Here is an 18196-nt window from a genome sequence, read left to right on the forward strand (position 1 = left end):
GTAACAATACAATAATTTTTTTCTGGCGTGTTTCTCGTTTGAAGACTCGATTGGTCTCGCATACAATATTAGATTCTAATGTTTTCATGCAATTACTTTTGTTTTTTGGCAGTCCCACTGGTGTTTCACTATTTCAATATTGCATTATAGGCTTTCTTTAAAGTTTTTTCGTCAAATTGATGCTACGATCTATTCGCAACTTTATAATGTAAGACACGTAGCCTGTTAATTTATCAAAACTTTTTGTTTTACCAACTAACTCATGGTCATTCAATAGAAGCTGTGTTTCTTCAGTTGGGACATACACACAGGTTACTTATTTAGTACTACTTTATAAATTTTTTTCGTAAAAATAAATAATTAGTAAAAACAATTCCAAATGATGTGGAGCTTACCTTTAAATTAGCCTATTTGCATAACGCAGGAAAGGAAGAAGAGGTTTCTGGAAAGGAAGAATATAAAAAAAAATTAATAATCGATTAAGGAGTTAAAAAAAAGCAAATAAAGACCAGAAAACATCACTTTTTACCAGCTGATTACAACATCTACCATGGAAAATGCAAATAATATATTGTTCAAGATGGGATGCCTAGTTATAATGTGATTACAGTTTGAAGGCGTTCAACTGTCGGAAAGCTTTTCTTCATTCGGATAATATCCCGGTGCCATCTAGTAGTCTGGTAAAATAACGAAATCAATTAGAAAGGGATTTGTAGGACTTTAAGGATAAATACTGGGTACAGGCATACATTTTACAAGTTGGTAAAAAAAAAAAACGTTTTATGAATAGGTTTGTTGATTGTGAAGAATAGTAACAGTCAAACAACTTCAGGAAGTTATTGGAATACGGCAAATTCCTACAGTTCTTACCTTCTACCTTTTGCGTAAGTCCGGATGCATCAAAATATGTCCGACTATTCTATCAATACCTCTTGTCGAGTGTTTCCGTAAACATGGATTTAAAAAAAAAAAAAAAAAGCAGAACCAGCTCGGGATAACTGAACAGTTCCTCGACTCATAGATCAGACAAATCTTTGCTGAGGTGGCTACAAGTTTCGAGCGTTACGAAAATTCCGATCGCATGAGTGGAATAGTTAGGTACGTGGTGGGGGAAACGGTAGAGGACGAGACGGCAGGGTAGAGGTAGCAATGGCGCGGCATACGTGCGCAACTGCATACTTGCTCACTTTCACACTTTATGCTTTCCCCCACTCGCATACTAGCGAAAAAGCATAATTTAGCGTTCGCATACTTGCAAAAATATTATTTTTTCCCGCGACCTGTTTTCTACATAATAATACTATAAGCAAGAAGTTTAATTTCTTTACACACACATTTTTTTTAAAAGTTGCGTCTCAATTTTTCTCAGCAGATAATTATTAATTAATATCTAACTGCGCTATGAAAAAAAACGAAAGTGTTCATAATTATGCTCACCTGTGTGACCTTTCACAGCTAAAAAACCACATTTTTGGTGGTAACATGTATGACCCAACAACCGTGGCAAAGAAATCTCTACGCAAAAATTTACAGGAAAAACCCTGAATAGTAATGACTAGAGACCTGCAAAATTCGCGGATTCATTCGGTGATACGCTAGAATTCAAACACATATAGGCTACGCCTCTTAGATAAATTTGCTATTGGCTTACTGTTCATCTGGACGAATCTAAACCAGTTATAAACCCTCAACCAAAGAAGGATCGAATCACAGACAAACCAGCTGAGACGGCTTACAAGTCGGCAGCCAATGAACTTGCGTTATTTGCCCGAGTGTACAGGGGTATGTGCAGTCTATCCTGAAGGCCATCGAAACCGCGAATTTCGCAGGTCTCCAGTAATGACAAAATAAAAAATGAAATAACCAACATGCCGTGTGAGACCGAGAAATAATTGGGGCCTACCTCCTTTTCCGACGGAAAAGTAAAAATATAAATTAAAAAATAGTTCCGGGATACTTCCGCTTCTCTGCAGAAATAAAAATAAAAACCCGGTATATACTTGATGCTCTGCGGCAGGAGCTCCCGCAAGACAATGCCTGCGCAAACATTGACTGGCCGCGCCGACGGTCGAGTGGGCAGTTATTAACCGCCACAGGAGGCCGGGGGGAGCCACGCTGCCCGCTGAGCCGTCCAGAGGACCCGGTGTTGACGCCGCGGCTCTGCGCTGCGCAGCTCCTACTCCTGCGATGCGAGGGTATGGAAGGGTGAGGGGGGAGGAAAAGGCGATTACGGAGCGCGCGCGACACTCGAGGGCGCTCCCAAACTGTTGTCGCACAATGCCACGTCTGCGGCGGGGCGTAAAACTCGTCCGCACACACACGGCGCGTCTCTCGCGGGCCCGAAGCACGCTGGCACACACAACCTCCCTCCCTCCCTCCCTCCCTCCGAGGACTCTCCAGCCAGCCTCCCGGAGAGAAGCGGCTGGCCGCTGCGAGTGAAGAGTGAAGCCCTCCTAACAATCCCCTCCCATCACCCCGTGACTCCCACCGCTCTGGATCCGTCGATTCCCAGCAAACAAAACCCACACATGCAATACATCTTGTGCTTTTATTTCTCTGCGCTGCCAACTCTGCGGTTTGAGGTCAAGCACGTTTTGTGATGTGTTGGGGGGGGGGGGGGGGGATTAGAGTCGTGGGTCTGATATAAAGCGGTGAAAAATCTTTAAATGGCAATAAATTCAAACACCGCATCTCTTTCAACAGTAAACTAATAATCTACAAAACAAAGTTGGTGTAGCTAGTATACGCCACAAATGATGGCTCAATATTGTGTTGGTGTGCCTGCAAATGTTTAACATGTGCGATTGTGAGTGAGTGAGTGTGTGTGTGAGAGAGAGAGAGAGAGAGAGAGAGAGTGTGTGTGTGTGTGTATATATATATATATATATATATATAAATATATATATATATATATATAATAAAATATCACCAGGAAGGTGATTTATTAAGTTTTGACGATGTCAGCGACCGCTCGGTGTTGAATACTCCTTGGCTTGACCGGACAGCCGGACATACCCGGCAGCAATCCTGTGGTGGGACACGCTACCCGGCTACTCCACCAAGCGGGAATTCGATGAATAATCCGAAATTTTCGTTTATAAATGGGCGTTTTAAATGGTCATTATGAAGTTGTTGGTGAAAATTCAATGCTCCTCCTACTTGTATTTTGCGAATCAGGACTATCATCTGCGATGTTCGCTTTTTTTTTTAAGTTAAGTTACATTCTATGCACTTAAATTCTATAACTCAAAAAAAATTGGTACTCGTCAAACTAAGTCAGACAGTTGAAGCAAACGCAAGGTCAATAAAACAAAACAGGAACCTCCCATGTAAATCCTTTTAATGCAACAGACGATACTGTAAAAAAAAAGACGATGTACTTTCTGCATCACGATGTCTTCCAGCTGAAAACGCGAGGGTCTGATAGTGATGCTAACTGCAACAGTTCACACAGTCCTGCAGCAGAGCTATCAGCTCTTCTTTAACCAGATGTTGTCCTGGAAGTAAACAAAACAATAATGTGAGATGTTAATGTTGACCATAAAAATTCAACAATTTTAAACTAACTGTCGAATGTTCTATTGTGACAAAAAATAATGTAGTAGTGCGCCAAGAAACTGCTTTTAAGTGTTAACTCCGAGAAGATCTTCGACCCATTCGGTAATAGAATTAGACTCCCCATCAATCAATACCTTCCTTGCCTACAGACCACTAGACCAAATGACATCGAACAACGGTTTTAAACACAAACTAAAGCTATTTCAGTCTAATGAGCGATCAGAATTTTTTTCATCGCGAAAAATACACGTCTCTGACAATAATTGAGGACACGTCTTACAATCTGATCACCTATAAGGAATGCCCGCGCTAGCGGTTGTTCCCTTGTGATTGGCGGCCGTCTGAAAGAGAAGCCATTGGCCCTGTTTGGCAAAGCCATTCAGGACGCGTTTATTTACGCACTTGGATGGCTGTGATTGGCGTTCCGACAGTAGTCACGTACCCGGAATGAACCCAGCCGACCACGAAACAGAGACAACGCCAAAGTATTTCAACACACAGCTGGTCTGGAAATCTTTTCGCTAACAATAATAGATGGCCCTACCAATAATCAACGCGAAGCAGATGTATACGTGCTTATTGTCTTTTTTGATAGGCAAAGGAATCCGCCAAAGAATTGTGGTTATAACTCTTGCGTACTTTTCGCAGTTTTCTATACTACAATTAGTAGATATCTGTTGAGGAAATTGTTAGGTTAGGTTAGGTTAGGTTAGGTTAGGTTAGGTTAGGTTGGGACAATTATAATTTTTTAAATTAGGCTAGGCTAGGTTAGGTTAGGTTAGGTTTGGTCAATTATAATTTTTGAAATTAGGGTAGGTTAGGTTAGGTTAGGTTAGGTTAGGTTAGGTTAGGTCTAATATAAGTTTTGAATTTAGTTTAGGTTAGGTCAATAATAATTTTTAAAACTAGGTTAGGTTAGGTTAGGTTTGGTCAATTATAATTGTTGAAATTAGGCTAGGTTAGGTTAGGTTAGGTCAAATATAATTTTTGAAATTAGTTTAGGTTAGGTCAATTATAACTTTAAAATTTGGTTTGGTTAGGTTAGGTTAGGTTAAGTCAATTATAATTTTTGAAATTAGGCTAGGTTAGGTTAGGTTAGGTTAGGTTGGGTCAATTATTTTTTTTGAAATTAGGCTAGGTTAGGTTAAGGTCAATATAATTTTTTGAAATTGGTTTAGGTTAGGTCAATTATAATTTTTAAAATTTGGTTATGATAGTATAGGTTAACTATAGTAGCACAAAACGCAAGAGAGCCATGGTTGTCAAAGAGCGTGTCTGCGGGAGTATCCACGAGCTGCGACAACGCACCAATGACGACGAAGGTGGAACGGGGCGGGTGGTCCGGGTGGGCGGGCACTGCCTCCACGTCGAACATGTCGTACACCGCCTGCACCATGACGGGGTCCCGCTGTCCGCGCAGCCGCGCGATGCCCTGCAACACACCGCGGCGACCTCGCATCCTCGGGCTTCACGGCAGAGATGCGCAGCATCCTGCCACCTCGTGTGCTCTCACGTTGCAAACACACTAGTAATACGCAGACACAGGAAAAATTCGCGGATTCATTTCGTGATAGGCTGAAATTCAAACATGTGTACAATTCTGCTGGTTCTGCTATCGGCTCGCAGTTTAACTGGAGCTCTCTGGACCGATGAGAGACCGTCGACCAAAGAAGCGTCGAATCACAAGCTACCCAGTGGAGACGCCTCACAATTTAGTACCCAATGAACACGCGTGTTTACTAGAGAAATGCAGAGGATAATGGAGGCTATCCTAGAGGTCATTGTCTCCGCGAATTATTCCGGTCCCTAGGTACCACGAGAGCTGCCACTAGAGCGACCAGAGATTAGCGACTGCGACCTGCAACCAAGCCTACACACACGACCGTGTTTTCCTGATCCGGCGTCGTTCCTTGATTGGCTACCGCCCTCGAGCTCAGATCCTGAATGAAATGATTGTGATAAAAACTGCTCAGTTGGCGCTGGCTTGTCATCAGCAGAGAGGTCTTGCGAAATGTGCGTTGTTCCCTGGCTTTAAAATGGACACCACAAACAGATACACGATCAATTCACTCCGACGTTGTTCATTGGCTGCCGCCGATTTTTCGCCTCCTCTCCGGGTAGGACATCATCGGTCAGGTGCATCCTAGAAGTTTATCATTGGCTCCTTTTATTTCAGGGCGTGTCAAACAATCAGAGGGAGGAAATTTTCTGCCTTAACCAGCGGTTTCTTCCTTGTGATTGGCGGCCGTCTATGCGAGAGAAGTCTCTGCCTTATTTGACCCGAGTCGCTCTGGACGCGTTTGCTTCAGCACTGTGATTGTTGTTCCAACAGTGGACACGCACCTGAACGAAACTCATCATCCAATCACGAAACACAGACGATGCCACAGTGTTTTCAACTCTCAGCTAGCCTCGAAATCATTTTTGGAATAAAATACATGCCCATGCAAAAAAAAAAAAAGATAAACATTAATCAAATACTATCTAGACTGTCACCAAAATTTCGCAGGTCCCTAGTCAACTGTCTCAAATGCCCTTGGGGTGCGTCAGAACGCCGTGGTCCAAATCAAAAGTCATCGCAAAGGCACACAACTGTTTTGGAACTCGACTCGCGTTGAATGACTGCGCGTAGCACGAGGGGGTCTCTGCATGTTAGAATCGTCCCTGGAGATCAGGTCATTTTCCAATAACCGACCACGGTACCGTCAAGAACAAGCCACCGCCGGACCGCCTGACGGGTCCAGAGGAAAAAGAGGGGGGGGGGGGGAGGAGAGTGAAATCTGTGGAGGGAGGGAGGGTTGGGGGCAGGCTGGCGGCCGCTGTATTAATATTTGCTGCGCACCGCCGGCGGGTATTAAAACATTCCGGCGCGTGCGGACACCATACACAAGCCACCACGGGGGGGAGGGGCTGGCAGGGGAACAATGCCACTACACGGCCCTGCGACACAATCAAGGCGCGGGCGGCGTCGTCCGACAAACCCCCTTCCCCCCAGCCCCTCGCTCCACTGGTGCTCCAGCGCACACTTCTTTCCCCTGCCGCGACCCTCTTTCGGCACTCCCAGGTGAGTCATCAATCGAGCAACGATGCTATGTCACAAAACAAACGAAATAGTTATCATAATAAAATTTAACACATAAATTAAAAAAAAAAAGTTGTACAATATTTGGGTTCAGTTACGATCTAATGATTTTTCATAACTCCAAATTAGATTATTAAATACATATTTTAAATCGATCATTTCTTAATTTTTCTCAGATTTTAATTTTTTTTTTGTTCAGCCCAACCTATTGTTTACAGTGACATAAATATAATAATCACGGATAGAAGTGAATATGGTCCATATTATTATAATATTTCCTTTTTTTGATACATGATTTACACAATCAACGCAAGGTTTTCAGAATCTTAACACTCACAAAAGAAAGTTTGCGCTTGAGTGTGCTAGTCTGTGGTAAGGTAAAGGCACCTATTATGGGACCCCTTTTAAATAAAATTCATATATTTTTATTAAGTGAACATAAATTAACATTTGACGTCTAATAAATCACTTGATATGTTTAACTATAAAATGCAATATATACATATTGTTTAAACTAATAAATTTACGTCCTATGCAAAAAAAGGAAGACACTGCACTTTTCCAAAGAAAAAAAAAGGTTTCCTAATATGGGACACATTATTTCTTTATCCTCTTTTGGCACTGAGGACACACAAAGTGACTGTCAGTGGCACCACAATGTTCATGAGCCCAACGACAGCAGACAATACACTGTATCCACTGTTCGCCATGTTTGTCATCTGAAAATATGCATCCACAGAAGAGGCACTCAGCATCGTTGTCTTCTTCACCAGAGCTATCTGATAAGATGTCGAAATCATCATCCGACTCGTCGCTGCTGGATTGTTCGATTAATCTTCTTGTACAACTTCGTGATCTTGTCTTTTGTGTGTTGGCAGAAGGTTTTTTCGTCAGGGTTTTATGACATTTCCATGCAGCTTCTTTTTTAATTTTTGCTGTTGTAGCTCTTTCCATACTCTTCAGGAGATCAGATTTGTAAGGCGATGAGGTTATTACAGATGCTTTGCCACATCTTCGGCTTTGTAAATTTGCTGAAAGACTAGGAAGTGGCTTAATGTCTTTAGGAGAGATAGGTGTGATGTCCATAGTTTGAGCAGGACTAGCATCAGAAGGCTCTGTGCCAGAAAAATGTGGGCGATCCATAGGCAGAACAGGGTGAGAATTAGATGGTCCTGCACCAGTTGATGTGTCATTCGAAGTGGCGATGATAGTTGCACTGGTATGAACATCTCTATCAAGAATTTCTTGACAACTGTGAATTACAAAGTCACATTCACGAAACACATCACTGTTGAATGGGTACAATCCTGTTTTGCGGAATGCATTGACAGCTATTTCCATTGTTGCAGCTCGTTGATATGCTGCACTGAACAACTTTGCAACCAAGAGTGGTGTTACAATACGGTTAGGGTTGTTTCTTAAAAAAGACTGTATTTCTGAGGCATAATAGGTTTTCAGTGGCTTCATGAAGCCTACATCCAGTGGCTGCATTTTGTGTGAACTGTGAGGAGGGATACAAATGATTGATACGTGGTTCTCTCTAGCCAATCGTATCACATCAACATTTCTGGTGTGTGAGTAGTGGCCATCGAGAACAAGAAGAACAGGGTCTTCAAGTGATGGCTTTGTATATTCAATAAAATGATCAAACCACTTTGTGAACAAATCCCCCTGAATCCATCCAGAAGGGTGGCATCCCCAAATAGAACCAGCTGGTGCCCCATCCATGAGTTCTATTTTCATATTCTTTCTTGGCCACACTATCAATGGAGGGACAAAAGAACCAACTGCATTCATGCAAGTAACGACTGTTATGAGTGACCCTCTCTCAGCTGATGTCAGTGCAGATACTTCTCGTTTTCCTTTCAGGGATATTACCTTCTCAGCTCTGTGCTGTACCACAGTTACCCCAGTCTCGTCAACATTGTACAACCTATGAGGACGGCCTTTAATTTTGTCAAATTCAGTTACATAGAGCTCAAAAAATTTTTTTACATTTTCAGGACTGAAACCTTTTACTCTGGCATGAGAAATGCCTTGGGGAACTCTTAATGACAACTGTGGATGACGCTTTAAGAAAGAACCCATCCACTTCTTACCAGCTGATTTATTTTTTTCTGAGAATGGATGTTTGATACCATTAGCAATGGCGAGTTGGAAGGCCATCCTTTTAATATCACATTTCCTCAACCCATAAAACCTTTTATCCATCTCAATGCAGTACGTTACAAGTTCATTTTCTAGTTTACAGCTTAATGTAGGCCTTCTTCCTAATGGCACATTTACCAAATCATCAGAACGCAATTCAGTATTTTTCACATACCTTTCCACTGTGCTTTTTGGTACCCCAAAATGTTTCGCTGCTGACTTGTAACCCATAGTACCTGTTTGTACAGCTTTGACAGCTAGGATCATCTGCTCCTTGTCCCATTTCTTCCTTTTCGGATTTCGGCTAGGATCCATCTAAAAGAAAAACATTAATATGAAAGGTAATAATAAAGTTCAAATCAATGTCATTTTAGGCAAAGAAAACTCTTAATTTATGACTATGAATTTATATTCTAAGACCAGCATTACTTATGATATATGTCATTACAGTTTGTTAATAACGAGAATTATATTACTATATACTAGATATGAAGCAATTTAATTACATTATAACATAATAAATAATCATTGTATTGTAACAAGGCGATAGTTAAATGATATTCTGATGTTTAAATGCATAACACTTTATTTAGCAGGAAGCTCTTAATATGAGACCCGGTTCCTAATATGAGATAGTATCCCATAAAAGGGTACTCTGTAGGTCTCATAATAGGAGCCATCAATATGCAACAAAAGACATTGTGTTGCGGATACAAAAAGTGCACAAAACACAATCTCACTAGCATGCACATAACCACTCATCTATATAGCAATCATCGTGTATGAATGTTATAACAAGTAACCTTACCTTGATTTATATGTAAGCCGTTTCTGTTATCTCGGTGGAAAACTCGATAGCTCGTAAAACACAAAATCGGTAACCACGCTTGTCTACACATTCGCTCGCTAATGAAAACAATACACACGCAAGAAAACGTTCACTGCACCGAGTTAGTGTATTGTCCGCTAGAGTTCAGGAGCTCCCGGCTGAGAAAGTCTAGGGTCTCATATTAGGAAAGGTCTCATAATAGGTGCTTTTACTATATGGTACTTTCAATTTATTAACTTAATCATTAAAAATAAAATTACAAAAACTACAAAAATGACAACGAAACTATAAAAATTAACAAAACAAAAATAAAATATTGTAAATGTTAAATATTTTACAAGAGCAAATAATTTTTAAGTACGACAAAGACCACAAAGATTATTTATTAAAACTACGCTTATAAGAAAAATACACAAGGCTACATAAGCTAAGAACAGAAAACCGTACTTCAATATTAGAGAAATCTCATCATCAGTTCAATAATCCAGCCAAGGTTAATACCTTTTATAGTCAAGAAATACTTTTTTTTCCATGAATTTTTAATTTGTGGATAAATTGTAGAACAAGGCGACACGCCTTAACTTCGCCCCATAAAATACGACAATTAAATAAAGAAAATAAATACATATAGATCTAAATGCATCGAATGTATACACCATCATTCGAATTGTGTTTTTTTGATTAAGAAACATGTTTGTATCATGTTTATTTTAAGTAACAAGCTTGACATATAAGCATTTTATTTCTTCAACTCTTTCTATGACATTTACATTCTGCATTTCACACTTATTTTATTACATTCATGAATTTTAAGTTGATGTTCGCTAGATTGTCCAGACAAATTAGTATGCACCAGAAATGCAATGAAGTAAGCGCGCATTACACAACGAAAATTTAGCAGTTGAAAGTCCAATGAGTATTCATGTAGAAGACAATCAAAACTCCACCATTCCTATAGCTGTACTAGTTCAAACTGAACCTTGCATACGCCACTTTAGTGTGTTTATGAATAAACACAAACTGGAAAACAAACTCGAGCTAGTCTTTCAGTACTCGCCAGAGATGTGTTAACATTTAACATCGGTAATTAATGTCTTCTCATGTTTAACGCAGAATTATTAAAAATAATGTCGAGCGTGATAAATATACGAAACGTATAAAAGTTGGGGAGGGCTGAGGTAGACCCTTTATAAAACCTAATTTAAAAATCATTTTTCCTGAGATAGGTATTCTTATTTTATATATAACTTTTTTATATATAGATTTTATACAGACTATTATACATAAAACACGGTGTCATGGTGGCCGAAAGGGAAGAGGCGTAGGCTTTGGTTTGGACTATTATCCAATCGAACGTGTTTGATACTTTGATGGGTGACCACGATTTTTATAAATAAATAAATATATGAATCACCCTCTTTTCGAGGTATCTTAAACTTCCACGATGGCGCAGCACCCTGGTTACGTATTTCCGTTTCATATTCACGAATTTGCTCCTACCAAAAAACGTGTTTAAAGCTAGGGTGATGGCATACCGGAAAATGACGTTCCTCCTCCCCCCAACATATTAAGAATTTATACGACTTCCCCAGGTTTTAGAGTGAATTCCCTGACGTGGACACTGCCCGGCCAAGCGCACAGGTCTTCAGTCACTCGCGACCAGGCGGAGTCGAAGCACCGCGAAGCCTGACCTGGAGAGTCAATGAGCGCGTCGCTTGCGCCCCTCCCCTCCCTCGGCGCCCGCTAATCATTTCACGCGAAGGAGGACGGGGGAGAGGGAGGTCGCCCGGCGACGACGCCCGAGCCGGAGTGCGTGTTTATCGATAAAGCGAACGCGTGCGCCCGTCGAGGGTGTATATTGCGGATCAGTTTATGCGTGCGCGCGGCCCTCCAAAACACAATATTGCCTCCCCCCCCTTTCCCTCCTTACACCGCGAGGACACCAGCCAGAGGCAGAGTTAGTAGGAGGACACAGGGGGTTCTGGGACAATGGAGAAGATTCCAGGGGCGAAGGGGAGGGGAGGGGATCGGGGCGTGAGGCGGGGGGGGGGGAGGAGGGGTTAACACACAACCAACACCCACCCCTTCTCTCAGGCGGCTGCAAGGGCGCACGACTAAAATTTATTAAACGCGAGCAGGCAGGCACGCGAGGCATGCGTCCGCGGCAACCCTCATCTGCGCGCTCTCTCTCGCGCCTACCCCCAAGAGGTTTCACAGCGCCAAGGGGCGGGGGGCAAGGGGTAGGAGGAGGACCATTTTCCCGCCTCGGCCCCGCCGCCTGATGAAAATTGAGCACATTCGCGGCATTCCAGGCCCGGGTCGTGACTGCGGCATCAGCATTATCATCATCATTATTACCACCAGCCAGCCTGCCCGCCCCTTCGCTCCTCAGACCGTCAACCGAGTTCATAACAGCAGCACGCGTGCTAGAGTCCCACGCCTGCACGCGCCGGTCGGCCGGAGGTAATAACGGCTGCGTGGAGGAGGAGACAGACCTCTCTCAGCTAGCGTGTCACAAGGGCCAGCCACACCTCTGGGATTCTGGTCCTCGGCGCACCTCTGCACGATGTTACGCACTTCTTATTTATGACACAGCAACTACATGGGCGCAAGCAATCTGACAAACGCATGTCAGGTAAGTGAAAAGGTATCCAAATTATTACAAGAAAATTTTCCACAGTAACCACTCTAGTCCAGTAACCATATACATCACCAATCGCAAAACACTGAAGCAATTTAAACATTTTCGTGGTTTTTTGGACTTTTTTTTTTAATTTCTGAAAATGTTATGTTCGGCGCTCGAGATCGAAAAATTTGGATTATTCATCCGGCCAACATCACAAACAACTCAGCAAAAAAATCAGAAGTACCGGATCTGACGAAACTCTCTCCCCCCCCCCCCCCTTGTTTTTTCAGTCGAAGAGGTTACTGGACTACATATACTGAACTCAAATAAATTCTTTGAAATATTCTTTCAACAGGGAACATTGATTTGAAACATTTTTATGGACACACGCCATTGCTTCTTTTCTGTGTTTGTCACAGAAATGAAAATAAAATATAAATACGTAAGCATACAGAAAAAAAAGCCAAACTAATCGATGACAAAAGTTAATTACATACACCATACAGAGTATCACGAAGATGATTCAGTGTGGGGCCTATTCTTGATGCTGTCAAAATTATGCCGCTAGTGTAATGACTTTATTAGGACAGAGATTTGCTAAACCTTATTCTTGAACACTCGCTAGCGAAATAAAGTACCGGAATGACGTCACAAACTGTCGGAATTATTCCGCCAACTACTTTGCTGGCGGAATCACAATTCCGATAGAGATTTGAGAGTTTGTTCTTCTTCTTTGGAACTTCGATTTTGTTTAAAATGGAGGCTCTTTTGTGGTTCTGAAATATTTTAGAATCGTGTTAATGATATGTTAAGTTAGGTTAGCTACATTTGAATTTGGTAAAATAGTGCAGATGGTTAGTTATAATAGGTTAGCTACATTTAAAACAAGCAATAACTTATTCAACCCTGTTATATCATGTGATGTATATTCATATAAAAACTACACGACGCGATAGTGTAGGTAGGCCTTTCACCGAGTCGTAGGTTGATTTAAATTTAATTTATTCCTAAAAGGAAACAAAAATATTTTTTGTTACGAAAGTGAGCATAGCCGCGACACGTGCAGGTGCACAGCTGGCTGACATCATGTGGCCGCGCAACATAAGACGTTCCGCGCGCACCTGGGTCGCCGCTTCCCCTCCCTCCAGCCCTCAGATCCCCGCGCGGCGCTGTTAGTTTGACATCCGAAACCTGACAGCTGCGGAGTTACGCGAACCGCCCACACGTGTTTCGAGAGATTTCTGCCATCGGGTCGGCACGGAATGACGCGACTGGCCCCAGACACGCTCGCGATTTCTGGAAGGCGCCTGGGCTGATATATATAAGACGAGGACGCCGGGCTCAGTCAGTCAGAGTTCAGGCGGGAGCCTTCCCGCAGCGGAGTTTCCGGGGCGATAGTGCCATGGGTGCGGCAGAGTGGCGAAGTCCTTGGACGAAGGTTCCAGGGCAGGACATCACGGCGGCCATCTTGGATAAACGCGACATTTGACCTTGACCATCAAAATGTGCCAAAAATATCTAAAAAAATGAAATTTCAAAGATTCCAATTTTGAGGAAAAACCCAATAAATTTCAAAAATTGGGTATTAGAAAAACCTCAAAATATTTTAGCCTTTGAAAAAACTAAAAATTCCTGAAAGGGGCTTAAATTCCTCAAAGAGGCTTAAATTCCTCATCTACAAGCCTCCAATAAATGTCTGAGGACATTTGGCCTCAACCATTGGGATGTCATGACCGCCATTTAGAATTGTGACACCATAGTTGGAATTGTAATGTCCACCATATTTAAAATCCGTAATAATAAAAAAAACATTTTAAAATTTAAAAAAATATTAATTATATTAAAATTTATTAAAAATTTTTTTTGATAAAAACATGCCACCATTTTTGAAATTATGATAGCACGTCCACCATCTAGGAAATTCGTAATTGTTATCCATAACAATCGGAAAAAATATAATTTATAAAAAAAAATTAAAAACCATTTTAATATAATTTAAATTATAATACACAATTACATCATGGAGCTCGGAGACCTTGGTTCGAACTCGATGACAAAATAAAAATGGCGACGGATACTTCCTCCACGGAGGCTACTGAAAGACAGACCTCCCACCACTAATGTATATATTATGGCAACTAGTATGTTACGCAGGTTGGTACTGCGTAACGAGGAAACTCGCCCCTGCGGGCTAGTGGGATACCACCCGCCATACACTGCACGGACTCGGCGCGCGAATTTCAATTGATGCGCGTTGGATAGCAGATCCTCGGGTCCACTCGTGCCGAATCGCCTTTGATCGGAGCACGTGGACGTGGTCGGAAGTTTCCGAGCCGCGTTTCCGATTCAGGATGTCCAGAATATTCCTCGCTGTTTTAGTATGGAGCGCAGCGAGTATATAAGCAGGCTGCTAGCACGAGTTCCACAGAGTCTTCTCTCAACCGGCTGCGTGAATAATGCGGTGACCACGACCCGCACCTTCGATCATCGACGCCGAAAGGCTGCCCGCTGAGGTCTTCAAGCTGCGCACGGATCCCGAAAAAGGCGGTAAGAGAGGCCGCAAATTATACAAGTCAGTTACGGACTTGGTAATAATTCAGTGGTAGCCCAGTAACAATTTGCAAGTTGGCACGGGACTTCGGAAGTAAAAAGTATGTGTCGGACTTTGCAGTAAAATGACCAAGGGGAACATAGAAAATTCCGCCGAGGGTCATGAAGTGGTTTGCGACTAGGAGCATAACAGAGTTCTGCTCAGCAATACTTTAAAAGAAAAAAATATATTTTCTCGTTCTATTAATACGGTGAAAATAAAAGGTGCTACTACTTTATTAAAACGTTAAGGGCGTTGTGCAGTGGCATTAGTGGGACTATCAGTCGTGGCGTTTAAGACTACCTATGAACATAAACAAGGAGGTAAATTTTTAATGAAAAACTGTTTTAAAATAATTTCAAGCAACAGCATGTTAGGTGATTTGTCTCCAATTCTCTGCACTAGTATAGTGTTCGTTTTATTACCAAATAGTGTGAATTAAGAGCCGGCGAAAATGTGCAAGTATCAGGGAATCAGCACGGCGGCAGAGGTAGAATAAAGAAATTCGCTCCGTCGATGGTTTCCGGTCCGACTGGGGTGATCAGGTCAAGGATCAACGGAAATAAAAAAACACTCGCCGCTATCACTTAAACGACACTGAAGATTTTAGCCAATTTTATTTGGGGAGAAGTGTTGAAATTTAAATTGTGTTAGAAATATCTCGTTCCTAAGTCTCTGGTACTGTTAAAACAATGTCTAATTTTGATCTGTAAGTGAAGGTTTAAGTATTTTGTATTAAAAAGAATTTGTAATTATAACTAAAAGAAAAGGGTCCAGTTAGAATTATTTATTGAGGAATAATTCGTGTGGTTATGAGAAAATGTTTAAAAAGTAGTGAATGGTACGTAATTTTGTATAAATTTATTTCAGGTGTTTTGTTGGTAATCGCTGGAACATGAATTGTAGCAGTAATGTGTAACAGCCAACATAATAAGAAAATTTATATTAATGTATGAGGATTATATGTGTTTGTATAATGTGTGAATAAATCTCTGTACATGCCGTACTAAATATGTGTTATACATTGCTCTGTGTTTCCTTAAGCTCTTGTTGCCATTTTAATTTCCAACGACTAGGTAACAAGAAAATTGCGCCACTCTGCTCACAGAGTGTGTGCGGTGTGTCAGAACACACATTGGTTCAGTACAGTAAGATTACAAAATTTCAAATTTCAAAAAGAAAGAGGGTTTTGAGCACAAGAGGTTGAAGTCACAGTTTTGCTAATGAAGGTTTTTAGTATTGTTTGTATTTTGTGTATAAGTGTAAATTACTGCCTTACAATGCCTTTTACAGGGACTGGTTGGATCCAGGATTTATCCAAGGCTACGCTGGGACGACTGTTAGTGGACCTGAAATTGCCTGACGTGGACCCGGAGAACATGACGATGGACGAACTTAGACAACGAGCACGAGCCCATTTCAACAAAAGTAGTGAGTCCTCTTCCGACGGACATATACCGGGCATACCTAAGATAAAGGAAAGTAGATGTTTGGAGTTCATAGTTAAACCGGTGTTAGATCACTTGCCAGTCTTGAAAAATTGTGAACCTGAAAATATAATACTATTTTTGTGTTTAGTGGAGGAAGTCCTTGACTTGAATATTTTGAATTCAGGATCAATTTTCAGCTTATTGTTAACCCATGTGCCGAGTGAGTTAAGGGCACTGGTAATTAAGGCACAATGCAATAATTGGGCTTGGGAGCAAGTTAAACAGGAAATGATCCTTTTTAACACTAATCAGAAAACACGCGAGCGACTGCGGGATAGGTTTATCTGTAGAAGTCAAGGGGAAGACGAGTCAGCTCTGGCATTCGTGACTGATATTACCAAGTATGTTAAAGTGCTAGGGAATCCCTATTCGGAGTTAGAGTTAGTCGAGATTATTGAGGATAATCTTTGCCCCGAAATTTGTACCCATTGTCTGGTTCAGAAACCATCATCCATAGAGGAGCTAATAGAGGTTGTTTCGACGGCCGAATGTAGGATGAGTATGGGAAAACATAAAATTAAAATAGAAAATAAGCCTATAAAGTATTTAGAGAGGGCTAGATGTGAAACTTGTGGAAAAACAAATCATGTGACGAGTAATTGTTATTACCGAAAAAGGGGCGGTAATCCAACTGATAAAACTACCGTTGACAGAAACCGACAAGACCATAAAAAGGGGGCTTGTTTTAAATGTGGGGATATAGGGCATTGGAGTAATATATGTCCTACAATGTCTAAGAAACCTGAGTAAAACAATTTATTAGAAATGGGTACTAGTAACTGACAATGGCTTGAGTTTAGTAATATAATATCTGCTTGTGAACTCAATTATAAATACATTTGTCTGGGTAATGTCATGTGTATACATGTGTTCGAATTTTGTTTTTTTGTTAAACAGAAACTTAGACCTAAGTGATATCTGATCGAAAGCCGGAGTTTTCGATTCGCCGTCCTGTGGAGATATGTTACGCAGGTTGGTACTGCGTAACGAGGAAACTCGCCCCTGCGGGCTAGTGGGATACCACCCGCCATACCATGCACGGACTCGGCGCGCGAATTTCAATTGAAGCGCGTTGGATAGCAGATCCTCGGGTCCACTCGTGCCGAATCGCCTTTGATCGGAGCACGTGGACGTGGTCGGAAGTTTCCGAGCCGCGTTTCCGATTCAGGATGTCCAGAATATTCCTCGCTGTTTTAGTATGGAGCGCAGCGAGTATATAAGCAAGCTGCTAGCACGAGTTCCACAGAGTCTTCTCTCAACCGGCTGCGTGAATAATGCGGTGACCACGACCCGCACCTTCGATCATCGACGCCGAAAGGCTGCCCGCTGAGGTCTTCAAGCTGCGCACGGATGCCGAAAAAGGCGGTAAGAGAGGCCGCAAATTATACAAGTCAGTTAAGGACTTGGTAATAATTCCGTGGTAGCCCAGTAACAATTTGCAAATTGGCACGGGACTTTGGAAGTAAAAAGTATGTGTCGGACTTTGCAGTAAAATGACCAAGGGGAACATAGAAAATTACGCCGAGGGTCATGAAGTGGTTTGCGACTAGGAGCATAACAGAGTTCTGCTCAGCAATACTTAAAAAAAAATATATATATTTTCTCGTTCTATTAATACGGTGAAAATAAAAGGTGCTGCTACTACTTGATTAAACGTTAAGGGCGTAGTGCAGTGGCATTAGCGGGACTATCAGTCGTGGCGTTTAAGACTACCTATGAACATAAACAAGGAGGTAAATTTTTAATGAAAAACTGTTTTAAAATAATTTCAAGCAACAGCATGTTAGGTGATTTGTCTCCAATTCTCTGCACTAGTATAGTGTTCGTTTTATTACCAAATAGTGTGAATTAAGAGCCGGCGAAAATGTGCAAG

General features: G+C 41.6%; 1 protein-coding gene across 3 annotated transcripts in view; it reads right to left on the reverse strand.

Annotated features, from left to right (window-relative positions):
• The window catches only part of LOC134532565 (zinc-regulated GTPase metalloprotein activator 1-like), a 315459-nt gene that overhangs the window by 169482 nt on the left and 127781 nt on the right, over nucleotides 1-18196 (reverse strand). For 2 of the 3 annotated variants that reach the window (XM_063369091.1, XM_063369090.1), the window contains exons 12-13: nucleotides 4867-4990; nucleotides 3324-3497 (exon numbers count right to left, since the gene is read on the reverse strand). The exons of the other annotated variant lie outside the window; for it this stretch is intronic. In XM_063369091.1, coding sequence (XP_063225161.1) covers nucleotides 3433-3497; nucleotides 4867-4990 — 189 coding nt within the window. In that variant the 3' untranslated portion in view covers nucleotides 3324-3432. Of the gene's footprint in view, nucleotides 1-3323; nucleotides 3498-4866; nucleotides 4991-18196 lie in introns of those variants that run through there. 3 annotated transcript variants of the gene reach the window in all.

The sequence above is a fragment of the Bacillus rossius genome, chromosome 6, assembly GCF_032445375.1.
Source record: "Bacillus rossius redtenbacheri isolate Brsri chromosome 6, Brsri_v3, whole genome shotgun sequence".
NCBI lineage: Eukaryota > Metazoa > Arthropoda > Insecta > Phasmatodea > Bacillidae > Bacillus > Bacillus rossius.